The sequence below is a fragment of the Marmota flaviventris genome, chromosome 2 (genome assembly GCF_047511675.1).
Source record: "Marmota flaviventris isolate mMarFla1 chromosome 2, mMarFla1.hap1, whole genome shotgun sequence".
Classification (NCBI taxonomy): domain Eukaryota; kingdom Metazoa; phylum Chordata; class Mammalia; order Rodentia; family Sciuridae; genus Marmota; species Marmota flaviventris.
Window position 1 is genome coordinate 61,193,609 of NC_092499.1, and position 17,530 is coordinate 61,211,138.

Here is a 17,530-nt window from a genome sequence, read left to right on the forward strand (position 1 = left end):
GTTTTCACCACACGTGAGAGCGGCGGGCGCCTGCCAATGGGCGCGCGCGGCGGAGGGCGAAGGGCAGGCCGGCGCGCCGTAGACGCGTGGATGCCGGCTCGCTCGCTCCCTCCCTCCCTGCGACGCTGTGAGTAAAGGACCTAGGCCCGGCGCGGGGCGGGACTAGGATAGTGGTTATGCTCGCCCCTTTCCCTTCTCCCAAACCTGGCTAACTGAGAAGCGAGCCGGGCAAATCTCGCGTCTTCGACTTTGACCGCCGAGCGGATCGGGCCTCGGGGAGAAAGCCTGGGAGTGATTACGGCCCGCCCCTGGGCTGCTGGAGGGTATTGCTGGGCGGACGCTCCCGGCCCTAGCCCTGGGGGCTTTTTGTCACGGCCACGCCCAATAGCCGGCTATCTCCTGGACTTCTTGCCTGACTGTAGGCGGTGCCATTCATTCAGTTATTGATTTGTCTTGTTAATACCGAGCGCCTACTCTACTGGACCGAGCACTGAGTACTGGATGGCCAGACAGTTTAATCTCGCCATCATTTAGCGACCTGTGTCCTTTTCTCAGTTTTAAAAATGCTCTCTGGAACTCGGAACAGCGAATCACCTGTGCATGTCACTTCATCGCAGTCTCCTTATCTGTAAAATTAAGGCGATGGGCTATGTAATCTCTAAAGGACCTTCTAACTGTAAAATTATGTGATTTTTTTTTCCTACCATCCCAGTATAATACTTAATTATCTCTGCTTTGTGACAGTTTTTAAATTTTTAGGATCAGGAGAACTGATAAAATAGAACGGTATAACTTTATTGCTGGGAGGACTTAAGGGTATTTTTCAGTCATTAGATACCTCTGGGAAGTCACTTCACCTCTTTGCCTCAGACCCTTCTCTGTGAACATGGGTCTTTTAGCAGACTGTTTGAGAGAAGGCTCATCAGATCTTGAGCACAGTGAAGCACACAATTGAAAAGAGAAGATGGCTATTTTAAAAATTCAACATATCTTGAGATATTGGTAGTGTCTCATGCAGTTCAGGAAATAATAGAGATCCTGCATACCTTTTGCCCATCTTCCCCAATGATAAACCTTGTAAAACTATAGTACACTATCACAACCAGGTAAACTTATTCAGATTTCCCTAGTTTTACATTTGTGTGTGTTTCTATAAATTACCATCATGTGTGTAGATTCATGTATCTACCAACAGGTCAAGATACAGCACAGTTCCATCACTACAAGGAACTCTCCAGATGCCTTTGTATAAACTACACCTTTCCCTCATAGCCCTCCCTCAAATTTTTTCTTTTTCCCTTCTAACATTTTGTTATTTAAAGAATATTATGTAAGTGTAATTTTACAGCATGTTAACTTTAGGGGATTGACCTTTTGTATTTAGTGTGATCCCTTGACATTCATCCACATCATTGGGTATATCAAAAGTTCATTGCTTTTCACTACAGAGTACCAGTTCATAATATGAATGTACTATAGTATGATTAACCTTTCACTAATTGAAGGACATCTGAGTTGTTTCCAGATTTAGAGTGTCATAAATAAAGCTGTTATGAATTTTATTGTACAGCTTTTTTGTGTGAACCTGTTTTTATATCTCTAGGATAAGTGTTCCAAGAGTCTGATTGTTGGGTCGAATTGCAAGCACATGTTTAATTTTGTAAGAAACTGCCAAACTGTTTTCCAAAGTGGCTGTACCATTTTATATTCCTACCAGTTATGTTTGATCCAATTCTCTTCATTGTCACCAGCATTATGTGTTCTCACTATTTTTTAACTTTTAGCCATTCTGATAGATGTGTATGGAGGTGGTTATTTTTTTATTTTGCACAGGGTATAGTTGATTACAGAATTATGTACTTGCAGGGGCCAGTTTTTTCCCCCCATAGGCCATTTGGGCCCATAGTAGTGTTTTGTTTTGTTTTGTTTTTCAATTGTGAATTCGAACATGTGCTTCTTAGTTTAGCAAGGGTGAAAGTACTCAGAACACACATGCCCTTTCATAAAATTTTCTCTGCTTGCTCTCCCTCACAATTTGAATAGTAGTTTATTTTGGTTAAGTAATTTGAATTCAAGAGCTTGTCTTGCATTCATATACCCTGTAACATTTGTGGGTAGAAACTTTTGTATTCCTGACACTACCTTTCTTTAGAGTTCATGTTCAACTTGTCTATGTAACAAGTTAGTCAATAAGTGCCATTTGATAGCCTCAGAACAGTATTGGGGATCTTTGATTCCAACTCCTAATGAATTGCTCTGTTGATCTGTTTCATTTGATTCTAGATACCCCAATAATAAGAACTAGAATCAACAATGGGTGATGTACAGCGCTACAAGGTTGTAACTAAGAGAAAAAAGTCCCTCATCCTGTTGCCCACTCCCCTTTACCACTCTCAAGAATTAGTTGTGTGTTACTGGGAATTGAACCTAGGACTCTTTTTTTAGGGGGGGTGCGTACTGGGGATTGAACTCAGGGGCACTGAGCCACATCCCCAGCCCTATTTTGTATTTTATTTAGAGACAGGGTCTCACTGAGTTACTTAGGGCCTCATTAAATTGCAAAGGCTGTCTTTGAACTCATGATTCTCGTGTCTCAGCCTCTCCAGCTGCTGGGATTACAGGCATGTGCCTGGCTGAACCTACGACTCTCTACCACTGTGCAACATCCCCAGCCCTTTTTAAATAACCCAGTCAGTAATTGAATTTAATATATTAAATCATAACTTTCAGTTTAAAAAGATCTTACTGCCTTCATGAAAACAAGGAAACTCTCAATCAAACCTACTCATGAAACACTTTGTATATATCCTTTTTATTTTTATTTTATGTGGTGCTGGGGATTGAACCCAGGGCCTTGTGCATGTGAGACAAGCACTCTACCAACTGAGTTTTATCCCCAGCCGATTTTGCATATATCTTATTGTGAATAATACATTAGAGGTGTGACTGTCTCTAAATCACAAACATAATTGCAGCTTTTAGAAACACTGCTACAAACTTATGGCTCTAAACCATGTTCTGATAGCAATAAATTTGTTTTGTTTTGCATAATTTGTATTCCTGGGTTATTTATGGCACCATAATTCAGTACTTATTTTCTAACTTGGTTTGTAATTGTTTTCTTTCCATTTTATCAGAGCCAGATACACTAACTCACCACCAGAGGTCCTCTTTCCCTATAGAAAGCATTCTCAGGGTAGCTGCTGCTTGACGCTGTAATTCCCCAAGTCTCAAGTAGCAAAAGTTGTAATTAAGAATGTAAACAAACAAACAACAAAAAACCCTACTGTTTGTTTTAACCTTTATTGCCAAGTATAATTTAAATTTTCATGTTTAAATTATTTAAAATATAAAACGAGTGTTTTTAGAGGTCATAGCTGATGTAAATTAGGCCTTCCCTTTATTTATTTTTATTTTTTTTAATTTTTGTTGTTGGTTGTTCAAAACATTACATAGTTCTTGATATATCATATTTCACACTTTGATTCAAGTGGGTTATGAACTCCCATTTTTACCCCATGTACAGATTGCAGAATCACATCAGTTACACATCCATTGATTTACATATTGCCATACTAGTGTCTGTTGTATTCTGCTGCCTTTCCTATCCTCTACTATCCTCCCTCCCCTCCCCTCCCCTCTTTTCTCTCTACCCCCTCTCTTGTATGTAATTTTGTATAACCCTGAGGGTCTCCTTCCATTTCCATGCAATTTCCCTTCTCTCTCCCTTTCCCTCCCACCTCTCATCCCTGTTTAATGTTAATCTTCTTCTCATGCTCTTTGTCCCTACTCTGTTCTTAGTTACTCTCCTTAGGCCTTTCCTTTAAACTGAATTAATGGGCCAAAATAAATCAAGTGAAAGTATTCAATTTTCAAAGACCACATCACCTACTTAATAACAGTTTCTTTGGTTTGACTTTTATCCATGGAAATTTGTCAACCATTAAAGACTTTCTTAACAAATATTTATTAAACTTTTGCATTAAGCTGAGGAAAATAGAAATGAATGAGACCTTTGGTCTTCCTCCTCCTCTGCATGCTTCTTTTTTTCTTCCTAACTAAAATTCTTAGTCATTAAAATCCATCTCAAAAGACACCTCTGGTGTGAAGCTTCCCCTCACTCCCTTTTCTATGCTCATGTGGCACTTGTTCACACCTCTCTTAAGATTCCATGTTGGATATTATTTGTTTACATGCCATTTATCTTCTTTGTTATACTGTACATTTTATGAGGACAGGAACCAGGACTTTCTCTCTTCTCTATAGCTTTTGTTATTGTTTTGTCTTACGATTATTATTATTTTTTTTTGCAGTAAGAATAGCAGACATTCAATAAACATTTATTAAGTGAATGAATGAATGAGTGGATAGATGTGGCATTTGAGTAACTTCTTGAGATTGGGTAAGGTTTCAACAGGATTGGATGGAAGGTAAATAAAGGGAATAACCTGTGTAGAAGCTGGGAAAGCCCAGATTGAAAATGAGGTTGGCAACCAATATAGTTGTTAAAAAGACAGGTGTAGGTGGAGAGTGCTTTAACAAAAAGCTGAAGAGCATTGAGAACATTGGTAGTAGGGGCAGAGGTTTGTAGTAATGAAGACAGAGTGATGGTGGAAACAAAATGAAGTGGGAGCTAAGGATGTAGCTCAGTGGTAGAGCACTTGTCTAGCATTCATAGATCCTGGGTTCAATGGATAGCAACATGGTGTGGGGAAAGAGAGAAGAAATAAAGAAGGCAGTAGGTGATTCCAGGGTTCTGTCCTCAGTCTTCATTTCTCATTGTTCCATTACCTCAACATCCACAGTTACTTCCTCAATTTCTTCCTCTTTAGTTCTAGATCATCTGATGATTAAGGAAAGGTCCCTGTATTGGTTGGTTTTAGAGAAACTGGGTTTAGGTTTCAGCACTGACACCAATTAGCCATGAAACATTGAGCAAGTCCCTTTAAACACATGCATTTATTAATGCCCCACCTTGTTCCAGAAAGGATTTAGTGTATCAGCAAGTTACTTAATATCAGGGCTTCAGTTTCCTCATCTCTAAATGAGAGGTTGGTCTAGGCAATCTAAGTTCCTTCCAGCTCTAACACTTTGTGACACTGATTCCAGTAATTTGATGGTCATCTCCACTTAGGAGTCTTGCCAACATTTCATACTTAGAATATGGAAAAAAAAAAAAAAAACAAAACAAAACTGAGCTCATGAGAGGCTAAGGCAGGAGGATGGCAAGTTTGAGACCAGCCTCAGCAACTTAGCACGATACTGTCTCAAAATTAAAAAGAAAAAAAAAAAGTTTTTAAAGGCTGGCCAGGGATGTAACTCATTGGTAAAGTGCCCTGGATTCACTCAATTCCCAGCACCACAAAAAATAAAAAAACAGAACCCACAACCCCCCTGATGTTTATATTACTATCCTACCAGTGACCTAGCACCAAATTGTCATCTTCAACTCCTCTAGCCCTTGACCCTACATCCTACTTAGTGAGTCATATGGACTCCACAAAGTCATTCCCATCCTTCCCTGACTAGGCCCTTTCCTATGACAACATGTCAAAGACTTTGTTGGCTATCTCTGACCCATTCTCAACTTTTGTTTATCTATCTATGTATCTATCTATCTATTTATTTTCCAGAGACGGAGTCTCACTATGTTACTTAGGCTGGCCTTAACTCCTGGGCTCAAGTAGTCTGCTTCCATTTTCCAAGTAGCTCAGGCTATAGGCATGTGCTACCATTCCCAGCTGGACCCTCAGTCTTAATATTACTGAATAAATGTTCTACAGTACAGCTCTCATAATGGCAGTATTCTATTCTAAAACCTCCGTGACTCCCAATTGCCTACAAAATATATTCCAAGTTCCCTGGCTAAGCATGTAATACCCTTTATGACCTGACTGTGCAAATTATCTGCCTCATCTTCTCATGACCCCTGTGTGCTAACTGATCTACAGTATGCCTTGAATGTTCCTGCCTCAGGTAATAACCTACCATAACTTTTCGTGACACCTTTGTCTATTGAAATCCTCTCTGTTGTTGTTGTTGTCGTCGTCGTCGTCTTCTTCTTCTTCTTCTTTAACTCTTTGAGGCATTTATCAGGTTCTGTTATTTATTTTAACTACTTGGTAACTTGTCTTAGGCCACTCCACTCTGCATTAAATTGTTGGTTCCTTTAAGGCAGAGACCATGTTTCATCTTTGTTTCCCCATACATACCTGGCACAATACTAGAAAAAATCTGAATTGAGGTAAATAAGATTGAGACGTAGTCTTAAAATCACTTTTCAACATGTTGTAATAACTAGAAGTTACCTGAACAAATGATGTGCTTTTATAAATGAGAAAAACTAAGATCAGAGAGGCAGAGTTACTTGTCCACCCTTTCCCTTATGCAGTTCTTTGTGCTCCCCTGGTAACCCCACTTGCAGCTTTATCATAAGTAAATATGTTTTCATTTATTTTCTCCTGCCTGGTCACATTGCTCTCTAGATTGTAGTTGGTCATTTTGACACTGGAAAAGTAGATTGGAAGTAGAGTTGATTTGAGCAAATTTGTAGCTATACTGCCTGAATGGACACTAGGTGGCAGCACTGCAGACAGATTCTAATTGAGGTTTCAATGATGGAACTTAGGCTGGAAGGAACCTTAGACATTGTCCACGCCTGTCCCTCATTTTTGCACCAAAAAGGCAAAAACAAACAAGAACAAGAAACAGGATTGGCTTGCTCAGTAATTATTGAGTGGCAAGTGAATCGTCAGCTTAATTGGCATAAGAGCATTGATTCAGAAGTTGTGAAGCAAGTTACTATATGTAAGGGACTATGTTTGCCAGCTGATTATCTAGTATGTGTATTGTTTTGTGTGTCTAGATCAAATGATGCTGTTTGGAAAAATTTATCAGCAGTTGTGTGGCTTACAGAAACTCCCATGGTCATGTGATTCCAGACACTTCTGGGGCTGGCTGAATGCAGTGTTTAATAAGTAAGTAAGTTACTCTAACAAAAGTGAAGAAATGTGGGGATTACTTTGATGAACTCCCATGGTTATTTCTTGTATTTCCAATTTTTTTTAACAATGTGTGCAGTAAATTACTAATTTTGTTTACAAATAAAACAAGAAGCGCTAGGGTTGTGGCTTAGTGATAGAATGCTTCCCTTGCACACATGAGGCACTGGGTTGGATCCTCATAAAAATAAATAAATACAACTAAAAAAAATTAAAAACAAAAACAAATTAAACAGAAAAAAACAATATAATTACAAAATATATTACTGTGATTCTCTGGATTGCAGGATATTAGTGATTTTTCTTATTTATCTTTTTGATGTATTTCAATTTTTCTAAAATGAACATTTATTACTTTTATAATAAGAAAAACTTAGTAAATATAATTTTTAAATATTTTATAGTTGCTTAAGGAATGTTGTTAACTTTTTAAATAAACTATAACGGGAAATCAAGCTTTTAAAAAATGAGTGGGTGACATGCTTAGAAATACCATTTTGAAACTGATATAACTAACCTCCTTATTGCTTAATATAGAATTGTGATTGTTAACTAAAGGAAAAAAGGCATGTGCAGAACCACTTAAGGAGATTAATTTGAAAATTGATTCAAAGTTATTCCCTCTTTTATCATTAATAAAAGTGTTAACTAATTGTAGTCATTCATTCACTGCATAATTACTAAATATCTCTGGTGTTAAGCCCTGTGATATATATGCATCACTGAAGACCCCTGTCTGCCTGATAAACTCATACAAAAAAAAAAAAAAACAACACCTTGGGACTTGTTTGCTTCCTACCATGTGTGAGGCCCTGGGTTTGATCCCCAGCACCCCAAAATAACAACAAAATATGCCTTGACAGAATTTACCTGGAGATAAAAACAGAAGCAAAAAAGTTAGCTGTTAGAGCAACAGTTGTTTTTACTTTCATGGAATTCATTAATAACTTCTCTTTCCTTTGTCATTAAGATGAAAATGTGTTGCTTTTCTGTATATTGGTGAATGCAATTAAGAAGCTAATGATTATGTGAAAGCAAACTGCTTCTGTTTTCTTGTTAACAGAGTGGATTACGATCGCATCAGGGATGTTGGCCCTGACAGGGCTGCGTCTGAATGGCTATTACGCTGTGGGGCCACAGTGCGCTACCATGGCCAAGAGAGGTGGCAGAAGGACTACAACAACCTCCCAACAGGCCCTCTGCACAAATACAAGATTCAAGCAATCGATGCCACCAACTCTTGTATCATGAGCATTGGATTTGATTACATGGGTAACTGTCTTATTGATTTGTTTATAAGAAATGCAGGTGATTTGCAATGACCATTGTTATAGTCATAGGTATGTCCTTTTTTGCCCATTTCAGTACAATCAGTTTGGCTTTTTCCTGTATTTGGTATTTATTTTCTCCCTAAGTTTGTTTCTACATGTCTTTTTTTTTTTTTTAAATATTTTTTAGTTATACATGGACACATATATTTATTTTGTTTATTTATTTTTATGTGGTGCTGAGGATCGAACCCAGGGTCTTACACGTGCAAGGCCACTGAGCCCCAACCCCAGCCCTATTTCTAATTTCTTTATGATTTAAATTCAAAGCTTTGTCAAACTTCTGCCATTGCAAAACCCGCAATAATACAAGAGTAATTCTATCCACATGGCTTCTGCTCCCATGGACATTTCTTTCTTCTGCATCTGACTATAAAATGGCGCTGTAATAAGCACAACCTGTGTAGTGAAAACCTTATATAGTTAATAAGAGGAACAGCTATACCAGTTCTCATAGAACTTTCACTCCTCAAGTCAGGACAGTCCTGGGCAAACCAAAACCATCATTGATTGTAATGGTAAAGCAGATTCTTTTTTTTTTTTTTTTCCCTCTTTCCACATTTTTTTATTGGTGCATTATAGTTGTACATATTGATGGAATTTGTTGTTATATATTCATACATGCACACACTATAACACTGGGTCAATATCACTCCCCAGCACATACCCCTTCCCTCATATTCTCCCACTCCCGGGTTCCTTTTCTCCACGGATTTCCCTTTGATTTTCATGAGATCCTTCCCACTCCACCCCACACCTTTCTTCTCCTTTTTCCTTTCAGCTTCCACAGATGAGAGAATACATGCAATCCCTGACTTTCTGAGTTTGGCTAATTTGCCTTCACATAATGGTCTCAAGTTCCATCCGTGGCAGATTCTTAAACTGTATTTTTCCTCCCCAGAGGGCCTAGAGCATGTTGAAAAAATAACACTATGCAAGTGTCATTATATTGAGGATGACTGTTTGCAGAGGCTTAGTCAACTTGAAAAATTACAAAAAAGTCTACTGGAAATGGAAATAATTTCCTGCGGGAATATCACAGACAAAGGCATCATTGCTTTGTGTAATTTAAGGTAGGTGGTCAAAGCCAAAATGGAAACTTGATAATGATAAGGTGAATTAATCAGAATTTAAAGCCCTTGAGGGGTGGTGTTTTCTTTTAGTTCTGAAAAATGTACTGGAATAAAATTACCTCACTTTTATCTATAATTCTTTAAAACAATTAAATTATCAACCTTAATACGTTAAGGCTTCATGGCATTTAAGCAACATTTTTTTTTTTTAATTAAAGCTACATATTGAATGGTGCCAGCCACAGTAATCCCTCTGTGAGCATTAGCTATTGTGCTTCCTTTCCATCTTTTAAAGACATCTCCCCCAATTCTGTATTTTTGGTATCCTGATATTTGGCATATACCAGTTAGCACACAATTCATTTTTTTTGTTGTTGTTGTTTTGGTTTGGTTTTGGATACTAGGGATTGAACCCAGACACTTTATCACTGAGCTATGACCCTAGTCCATTTTATTTATATTTTGAGACAGGATCTTGCTAGGTTGCTGAGGCGGTCTTGAACTTATGATCCTCCTGCTTCAGCTTCTCAGGTTGTTGAGATTACAGGTGTGTGCCACCTCATCCAGCTAGCATTTAATTCTTTAAGTTGCTTTAAGTACCTTTCTGTCTCTGGAGCCTAGAACATGCCTCACACTATAATAAATTTCAAAAACACTGCATTTTGCCAAGCATAGTGGTGCATGTCTATAATCCCAACAGTGTGGGATCACAAATTAAAGGCCTGCTTTGTGAACTTAATAAGACTCTGTCTCAAAATAAAAAATAAAATGGAATGCGGATATAGCTCAGTGGTGGAGCACCCCTTGGTTCAATCCCCAGTACCAAAAAAAAGGGGGGGAAAGAATGCAGCCATTGACATGAGAAAGTTGTTTTATATACTCTTCTACCACCAGTTGCCTAGACCCATATCATGGCCTGGAGCATTTAATTCCAAATGCAAAAGTAGATAATACTAGCAAGGAATATTTAATTCTAAAATTGCAGAATTCTGCATCTCATCAGAATGATGAAGAATGTAAGTTTGTTTAATCAAATCCCTATTTTAGGGATACTGTCAAATTCTGAATTTAGGTAATATAGTTCTGCTTTAATGTGTAATGATCTGAAAATGACCTCAGTATCACAGAAAGTTTGAGAAGTTTTAAACATTAGGACAAAAAGTGCTAGAATGTCCATCTCTTCCATAAGTTGAGGCTTGAAAGCTTTATCTTCTAATAGGAACTTGAGTACTTTTAAGAACCTTACCAGTATTTTTCCATTTTTGCATTAAGGTTTTATTTCACATGCACAGGATATCTATGCCATTTTACACATGTGATTTTAGAAAGATTGTTACAAAGATTCATGTAATTAGTAACAATAATTTCTAAAGCCTGGCTTAGTTTCTAGCATAAATTTCATTTAAAGTAGTCCTCTGAATACTGCTCTAAAAGTCATTTTGAAGGTGTAGGGTGATAGAAATACATTCTGTATGTAATTTTTCATTAAAGTTAATAAATCAAATTCATTTTTAAAGCTATAAAAGTAAAAGCCAAATTGAAGTGACTTTTTTCTTTCTCTATTTGCAGAAACCTCAGGTATTTGTTGTTAACTGATCTTCCTGGAGTAAAAGAAAACAAGAAAGAAAATCTTGTCCAAGTCTTTAAGACGGCATTGCCTTCTCTGGAACTAAAATTGAACTTGAAGTAAAATAATAAGAATCAGTAAGTGTCTTACTTCATTATGAAGGATCACTTGAAATTGTTGATCCTAAAGAGCAACAAATACTATATAATCATCAACAGAAACTGTAGAGAATCTGTCATATATAGAAGATAAATATTAGATGTGACTCACTAAAGTTTCTAAATTGGAAGTGAGAAATTATGTACATTAAATCATTTTAAGAAAAGTGAAAACTAGGTGACAATTTAATTCTAAATATATTCTTCATGTAATATAAGTATCAATATACTAGATATCTCCTGGTATGTTGACTTAGAATTCTTTAAAGTTATTTAACTATACAATGCAGATATTTTTTATTGTATTAAAACAATTTATATTACAACTTTAAATTTATTGAAGCACATTGTTATAAATGCACAATTATGAAAAATTGGAAGCTAAATTACAGATTCATTGAATCAATTTTGCAGAGTAGTCACTGATTGATGAGGCATGCATTTCATATTGCTTCTAGGATTTGCACACATTTCTCATGATCCTGAATTCCTGTGTTCTTGATAGTATATGTACTTTCTTAGAATGAGTATTGCTGGTTAATCTAGCATACAAGTTTAAGCTAGTGTTTCATTAAAATTGGACATAGATACTTGACTGAATAGTTTGGTCAATTGGAACAGAACAGAGGGTGACAATTGTAAAGACCAGCAGGCCACGCTGAACTTTTTGTACTTCAATTAAAAAACTGCTTTAAACAGAAAATTGTAATGTACCAATCACAAGCTAGTTTTTCTTGACTTGAATATTTTGGATGCTACCACCTATGAGTTCAAGAGACATCAAAAAGAAGTATAAACACAAAAGTCAATTTATATCTAGAAAACAGTAATAAAGAAGGAAAGAAGGTCATAAATAGATAAAACAAGTCTTTATTTTTACCTGCATGAAATAGCTCTTATTCTATTATTATTTATGTCAATTTGTTAATGGATTTCTGTATGTTTGGTTTGAACATTAAGCTATTGAATATAAACTTAACTAGAAATTATTTTAAAATAAACACTTTCTATGATGAATCTTTCAGATTGAAAAATTAAATTTAATTGTGTTTAATAAGGAAATATTCACTTTTCATGGATAAAATGAACTATCTTATGGAAAGCATAAAATGATATAGCATTTATTAATAGTGATTCCATACTGAATAAAAGGATAATAGATATGGTTGAATTGAGCATATGCATAAATTTAATAGACTTCATTAGAGAAAAATGAGCCCTTTTTCTTAGGTTTGTTTCATCACTGTGTGGTGAGTCAACTGATTGACCACAATTTAGTCTGGAACTACTTTTCTAAATGTTTTTCTGTAAAACTATTGGATGAATATAATCATCTGCTTCCATAAAATACATTTTCTTGGATTAAGGGAAAAAAGAAAAAAAATTTATTGACAAAAGTTTGATGTCCTTATCATTTGAGTCAAGACTGTGTTACAAGAATTAAATAATACTGAGACAATTATTTAACCCACTATCTGTTCTATACAAGAAGCTACATATTAGGAAGCCTTAAGGCTGGCTAGGTCACCAGAATTATTGAATAGATGACAGAATTTAGTGGATTAATTAGCAGTAAGTGAATAGGTTCAAGTGCTGTCATGAAGAAAATTAGGAGCACATCAACCAGAAGTGGTGTTGAGTTCTAAGAAATAAACATGGAGCTTCATATTATTCCTGTGTACAGGACACAAAGATTAAAAGCTTTATGATTAGGAGCAGTAGGCCAAATCAGAGCTAATGCTAAGTCTCACTGTACAAACTAAGAATCCTCAACAGAATTCCTTTCCCTCCCCCTACATACACTCTACTGGGGATTAAACTGAGGGGCACTCTCTGGGCTATATCCCCAGCCCTTTTTATTTTATTTTTGGGGAGGATCTCACTAAATTGCCCAGACAGTTATAATCATCTGCTTCCATATTTCTTGGGTTAAGGAGTAGGGTGATAGAAATATATAATGTATTTCTATCACAAACTTGTCTCAGCCTCCTGGGTAGCTGGGATTACAGACATGCACCACCACATCCTGCTGGACTACTTTCTTTTAACTTATATTTGTTAGGATTGTGTTATATAACACACACACATGCACATGTGTGCATGAGTATATACATATGTGTGTATATGTATTTTTTGTGTATATATATATATATTATATAAGAAGATATGTCAGGGAAAACATCAGTCAACACCTGTTATGGTTTGGATGTGAGGTGCCCCCAAAAGCTCATGTGTGAGACAATTTGACAAGATTTAGAGGAGAAATGATTGGGTTATGAGAGCCTTAACCCAAATGGTGAATTAATCCCCTAATAGGGATTTACTGAGTGGTAAGTGAAGGTGGGTATGGTGTGGCTGGAGGAGGTGGGTATTAGGGCCATGCCTTTAGGGTATATATTTTTTATCTGGTGAGTGGAATTTCTCTCTGCTGCCTGATCATCTTGTGAGCTGTTTTCCTCTGCCATGATGTTCAGCTTCACCTCAAGCCCTGAGGAATGGAGCCAGCTGCCTATGGACTAAGACCTCTGAAACTGTGAGTTCCTGAATAAACTTTTCCTCTTCCACAATTTTTATGGGCAGGTTACAGCAGCAAAAAAAAAAAAAAAGCTGACTAAAACAACATCCTATTATCTTTCATGACTCAAGTAAAAGTTCATACGCAGTTTCTTCTAAAACCCAGATCACTATGCATTTCTACCCACAGAACTATCTCCAAAGCCTGAGGCTAAGCTGGAGAGAATAAAGTACTTATTATTTTCAGGCTGACAGATTCAGTCCCTGTGAAGCCTGTAGGTCTTGTTCTACCCCTTGACCACCTTGGTCAGCTGCCAGGCTTCATGCCATTGTTTTCAAGAGGAATTAGGTGAACAAGTGTGGACAGATTATAATAAATCCATCTTGCTGCAAAAGTGACTAAGATGCATCCTTTACTAAAGGTAAAGACAAAAGTATTTTCAAGAAATGTATAAACATAATCATTAAATGTATAGGCAATCACAAAATCTTTATATTAAACATAAGATTTTAAATACTTTGAATAACTTAAAAAAAACTTTAAAACAAAAATCAAGAGACAGAGCAAGCAGGAAATGGAATTTTAAACATTTTGATTTCAAAAACTACAACTCTGCTTACATATGATGTCAAACTATCTGCAAGGCAGAAGTTAGGACAGAGATCCAAGGAAATACATATGGACATTTTGTAATTCATTTTTCATATGTGGCATACAGTATAACTAAAGCATAAATCTTTTTGACATCATCTAATTTTTCTAGAGGTATGGGCAGTGGATATAGTTTATATTCTGTCCATAAGCTCAGCTTCTTAGATAAACAAAAATACAAGTGAAACTCCAAGTTTTTTTTTTTTTTTTCTATTCTGGACACCATCATCACGCATGGAAGACTGAATCTGGAATTTCCCTTCATATCTTGCCAAGTGGCTTCCCAGTTGTTTATATTTTCTCCTGGGGTGTTTTCAACACTGTGCTTGTTTTTAACTAAATGTGTAAGTTTTCTTTTCTTCAACTTATTGGTCACTTCTTCCTTTATCACCAATCTCCTAGCTTCTTAAATGTTTGGAAAATGGTAGTTAAATCTCTTGGTATTACAGTAGTACTTCTTATTCTCCAAAGCTGGAAGGATGTTATTGCTAGTAAGCTGAGGTAAGTACTGCAACTGAAAAGACAAAACCAGAAATAGATTCAAAACAATGCCATGCATTGTTTTCATTATTTAGAATACATCACAAAAGAGGTAATTAAGCAACTTTTCAGCACAAATACTTTTTTTGGCACAAATGTAGAACCTGAGAGACAAAAGGTTTTAATTTGGTCTTTGCTTTTCCTTTTAAAGGTTTGTTTTACATTAAAAAGCAAATACACACATTAAAGAGAATTTAGAGAATATTAAAAAAATAAAATCTACAATGTTAACATTATTGTGAAATAACATAGGTTTATAGGAGTTGAGAGCTTGCTGGGACCTTAGGAATAATTTAAACCAATTCCCTGCCTTAGAGCAGAGAAAACTGATGTCCAGAGCATGAAGGAAATTTGCCTTTTATTCCCTTAAAAAGGCAAAACTACTTCCTTTGAATTTTCAGAAAATTAAATTTATTGTCAATGTCAAATGAAAGTAAGGAGAACATACTTTTTTTTCTTTTTCTTTTTTTTGGTATTCTATTATAAGGCCTTAAGCATCTGAAAAGAAGGTACTTCTTTTAAACCAAACAATCAAATCCTTCAGGACTTAAAAGCAATATACCAAACAGGTTCCACTATCCTTTCAAGGAGAAATACTTCCATCAGGTTTCTTTGCTCTTCAACACAAAGTAACAGTGAGATGCGGATAACCCTCCAGTCAGGAGGTGGGGAATCTATTTCTGGCCTGTTTTGCTATCTGGGTCATATATAATAAAGAATGAAACTAAAACATTCCTAATGCTGTGACTGTGTGTGGCCTATCTCAGGGCCCTGGAGATCATATAGTACCTATTCCTAATGAACTCTCCACCTCTTCCCTTCTCCAAACCTCACACACAATATGCATTCAAGATGAATGCATATACTGATGCATTTAATGCAGTGGAAGCTGCAAATGCAAAAACTAAAGTAAGATAGTTTATAGCTTAAGGAGTGCCTAGGTATATTCAGAAGTGACCAAGAGCAACCAGTCATTCTTAGCTGTGGTTCTAACTATAGACCAGAGATTGTTACAGCTTTTGCCTTCTGACAAAATATAAGGTCATTTTACAAATCAAGATTTTCCACAGGCTCCCAGTGTGCAGTTTGTGTGCTATTCTCTGATTCAATGTGCTGTCCCGTTGAAAGCACTGCAAACATTCATTGCTGTAGTAACCCTAGCCAGCTCTGATAATTAAAGGATCAGGAGAAAAAATAGTTCCCTTTTTTGGATAAGCCTGGAATGTTTATTCTGAAGGTAAACATGATGACAAAGAACTTCCTGGATAGATTTGATTTCATTCCCAGTGCAAGAAGCACATTCAGCTGGACTTACACTGATGTACCTGATTGAGATCTGTGCTCATGTACATCAGAAACCCTTGCCCCTGTATGGCAGCAGGAAACAACAGGGCAAGGACCTCAGAAGATGGGTATCTTTGGGGTTGATAGATGGTGTGACCTGTTTCTTAGGGCTGGAATAAGGGTGCTAGAGCTGTTAGCCACAATTGCCACCCTCACGTCTAGATGCCAACTCTGAACCAGGTGGCAGGTATGGGATCATTTGAAACTATAACCTTGGTTGTTTCTGTAAAGCAGTGCACCATTTTTACCCCAGGCAGGTGCTTTCGGCTCTGTCTTAAAGTCTTCCTTGTTGGTTTGTCTTGTTCTTTTGTCAAATCCCCTACTTCTCTGATGCTGTCAAAATATGGGTGCTGCAACAGTTGTTCACATGTCAATCTCTCAGCAGGGTCCATGTGGAGGCAACCCTGAAAGAAAAAAAAATTCCTTCTAATTGTAGGAACTTACTAATTTCATTTTTCTTTTCTGAAAGGCTAAAGTTTTTAAGATTGATTTTATTTAAAAAATTATTTTAATTGACACATAATTTACATATTTATGGAGTACAATGTGATTATTTCACACATGTATATGCATGATAGGTTATGATCAAATCAGGATAATTAGCATTTTCATCTCCTTAGACATTTACCATATCTTTGTGTTGGGAACCTTCTAACTCCTCTCTTCTAGTTCTTTATAAAATATATAACAAATTGTTGTGAACTATAGTCACCCTACTGTGCTGTGGCACACTAGGTCTTATTCTTCTATATCCCCCTTCTCCTACCTTCCAAGCCTCTAGTGACCACTGTTTTATTCTCTACTTATGTTATATCAACCTTTTCACCTTCCATATATGAGTAACAATGTGGTATTTGTGAAAGACTAAACTTTGGTTATGAATAACAAGGGGAAAAAGTAAGGAAAACACAGGTCATGCATGGTTTTAGCTCCTTCCACAGTCATTCCTAAAGGGGTATCCACATAATAAATAAGTCTCTAGAAGCAGAATCAAAGAATTCTCTCTACCTTGTTCTATTCCTGAGTCAGCTGGTGTTCTGCCATGGGGAAGTAGGATATAATTTTGGAGTTTACCCCAGTGGCCAAATGGGACAATCCACTTAACCATCTTGATATATTTTAGGTGCTTTGTTTGTTTGTTCGAAAACAGTTCTCACTGTATTGCCCAGGCTGTCCTTGAACTTGCAATCTTCTTGCCTCAGCCTTCCAAGTAGCTGGAATTACAGGTATATACCACCATGCCCAGCTTTCCTTCAGGTAGTTTGTAAAAACTTTATTTAGAAATACTATTTATATGTAATACAAATAAAATTCATACAGTAAAATCAAAGTCTCTGCCACTCATCTATTAAC

General features: G+C 36.6%; 2 protein-coding genes across 5 annotated transcripts in view; one reads left to right on the forward strand and one right to left on the reverse strand.

The window, feature by feature from the left end:
- The first annotated feature begins 52 nt into the window (after positions 1-52).
- Positions 53-12,144, forward strand: Dmac2l (distal membrane arm assembly component 2 like). Its single transcript, XM_027929665.2, has 5 exons — positions 53-127; positions 6,866-6,977; positions 8,065-8,273; positions 9,231-9,402; positions 10,972-12,144. Exons 1-5 carry the CDS (start codon positions 91-93, stop codon positions 11,090-11,092), a joined length of 651 nt encoding a protein of 216 aa, XP_027785466.1. The 5' UTR covers positions 53-90; the 3' UTR covers positions 11,093-12,144.
- A 1,966-nt stretch (positions 12,145-14,110) lies between these two features.
- Cdkl1 (cyclin dependent kinase like 1) overlaps positions 14,111-17,530 on the reverse strand; it is a 58,908-nt gene continuing 55,488 nt past the window's right edge. For 3 of the 4 annotated variants that reach the window (XM_027929855.3, XM_071607882.1, XM_071607883.1), the window contains 2 exons: positions 16,390-16,581; positions 14,111-14,807 (listed from right to left, as the gene is read on the reverse strand). In XM_027929855.3, the coding sequence (XP_027785656.1) occupies positions 14,700-14,807; positions 16,390-16,581 (300 nt within the window). In that variant the 3' untranslated portion in view covers positions 14,111-14,699. The remainder of the gene's footprint in view (positions 14,808-16,389; positions 16,582-17,530) is intronic. The other variant, XM_027929856.3, reaches the window with a different exon arrangement.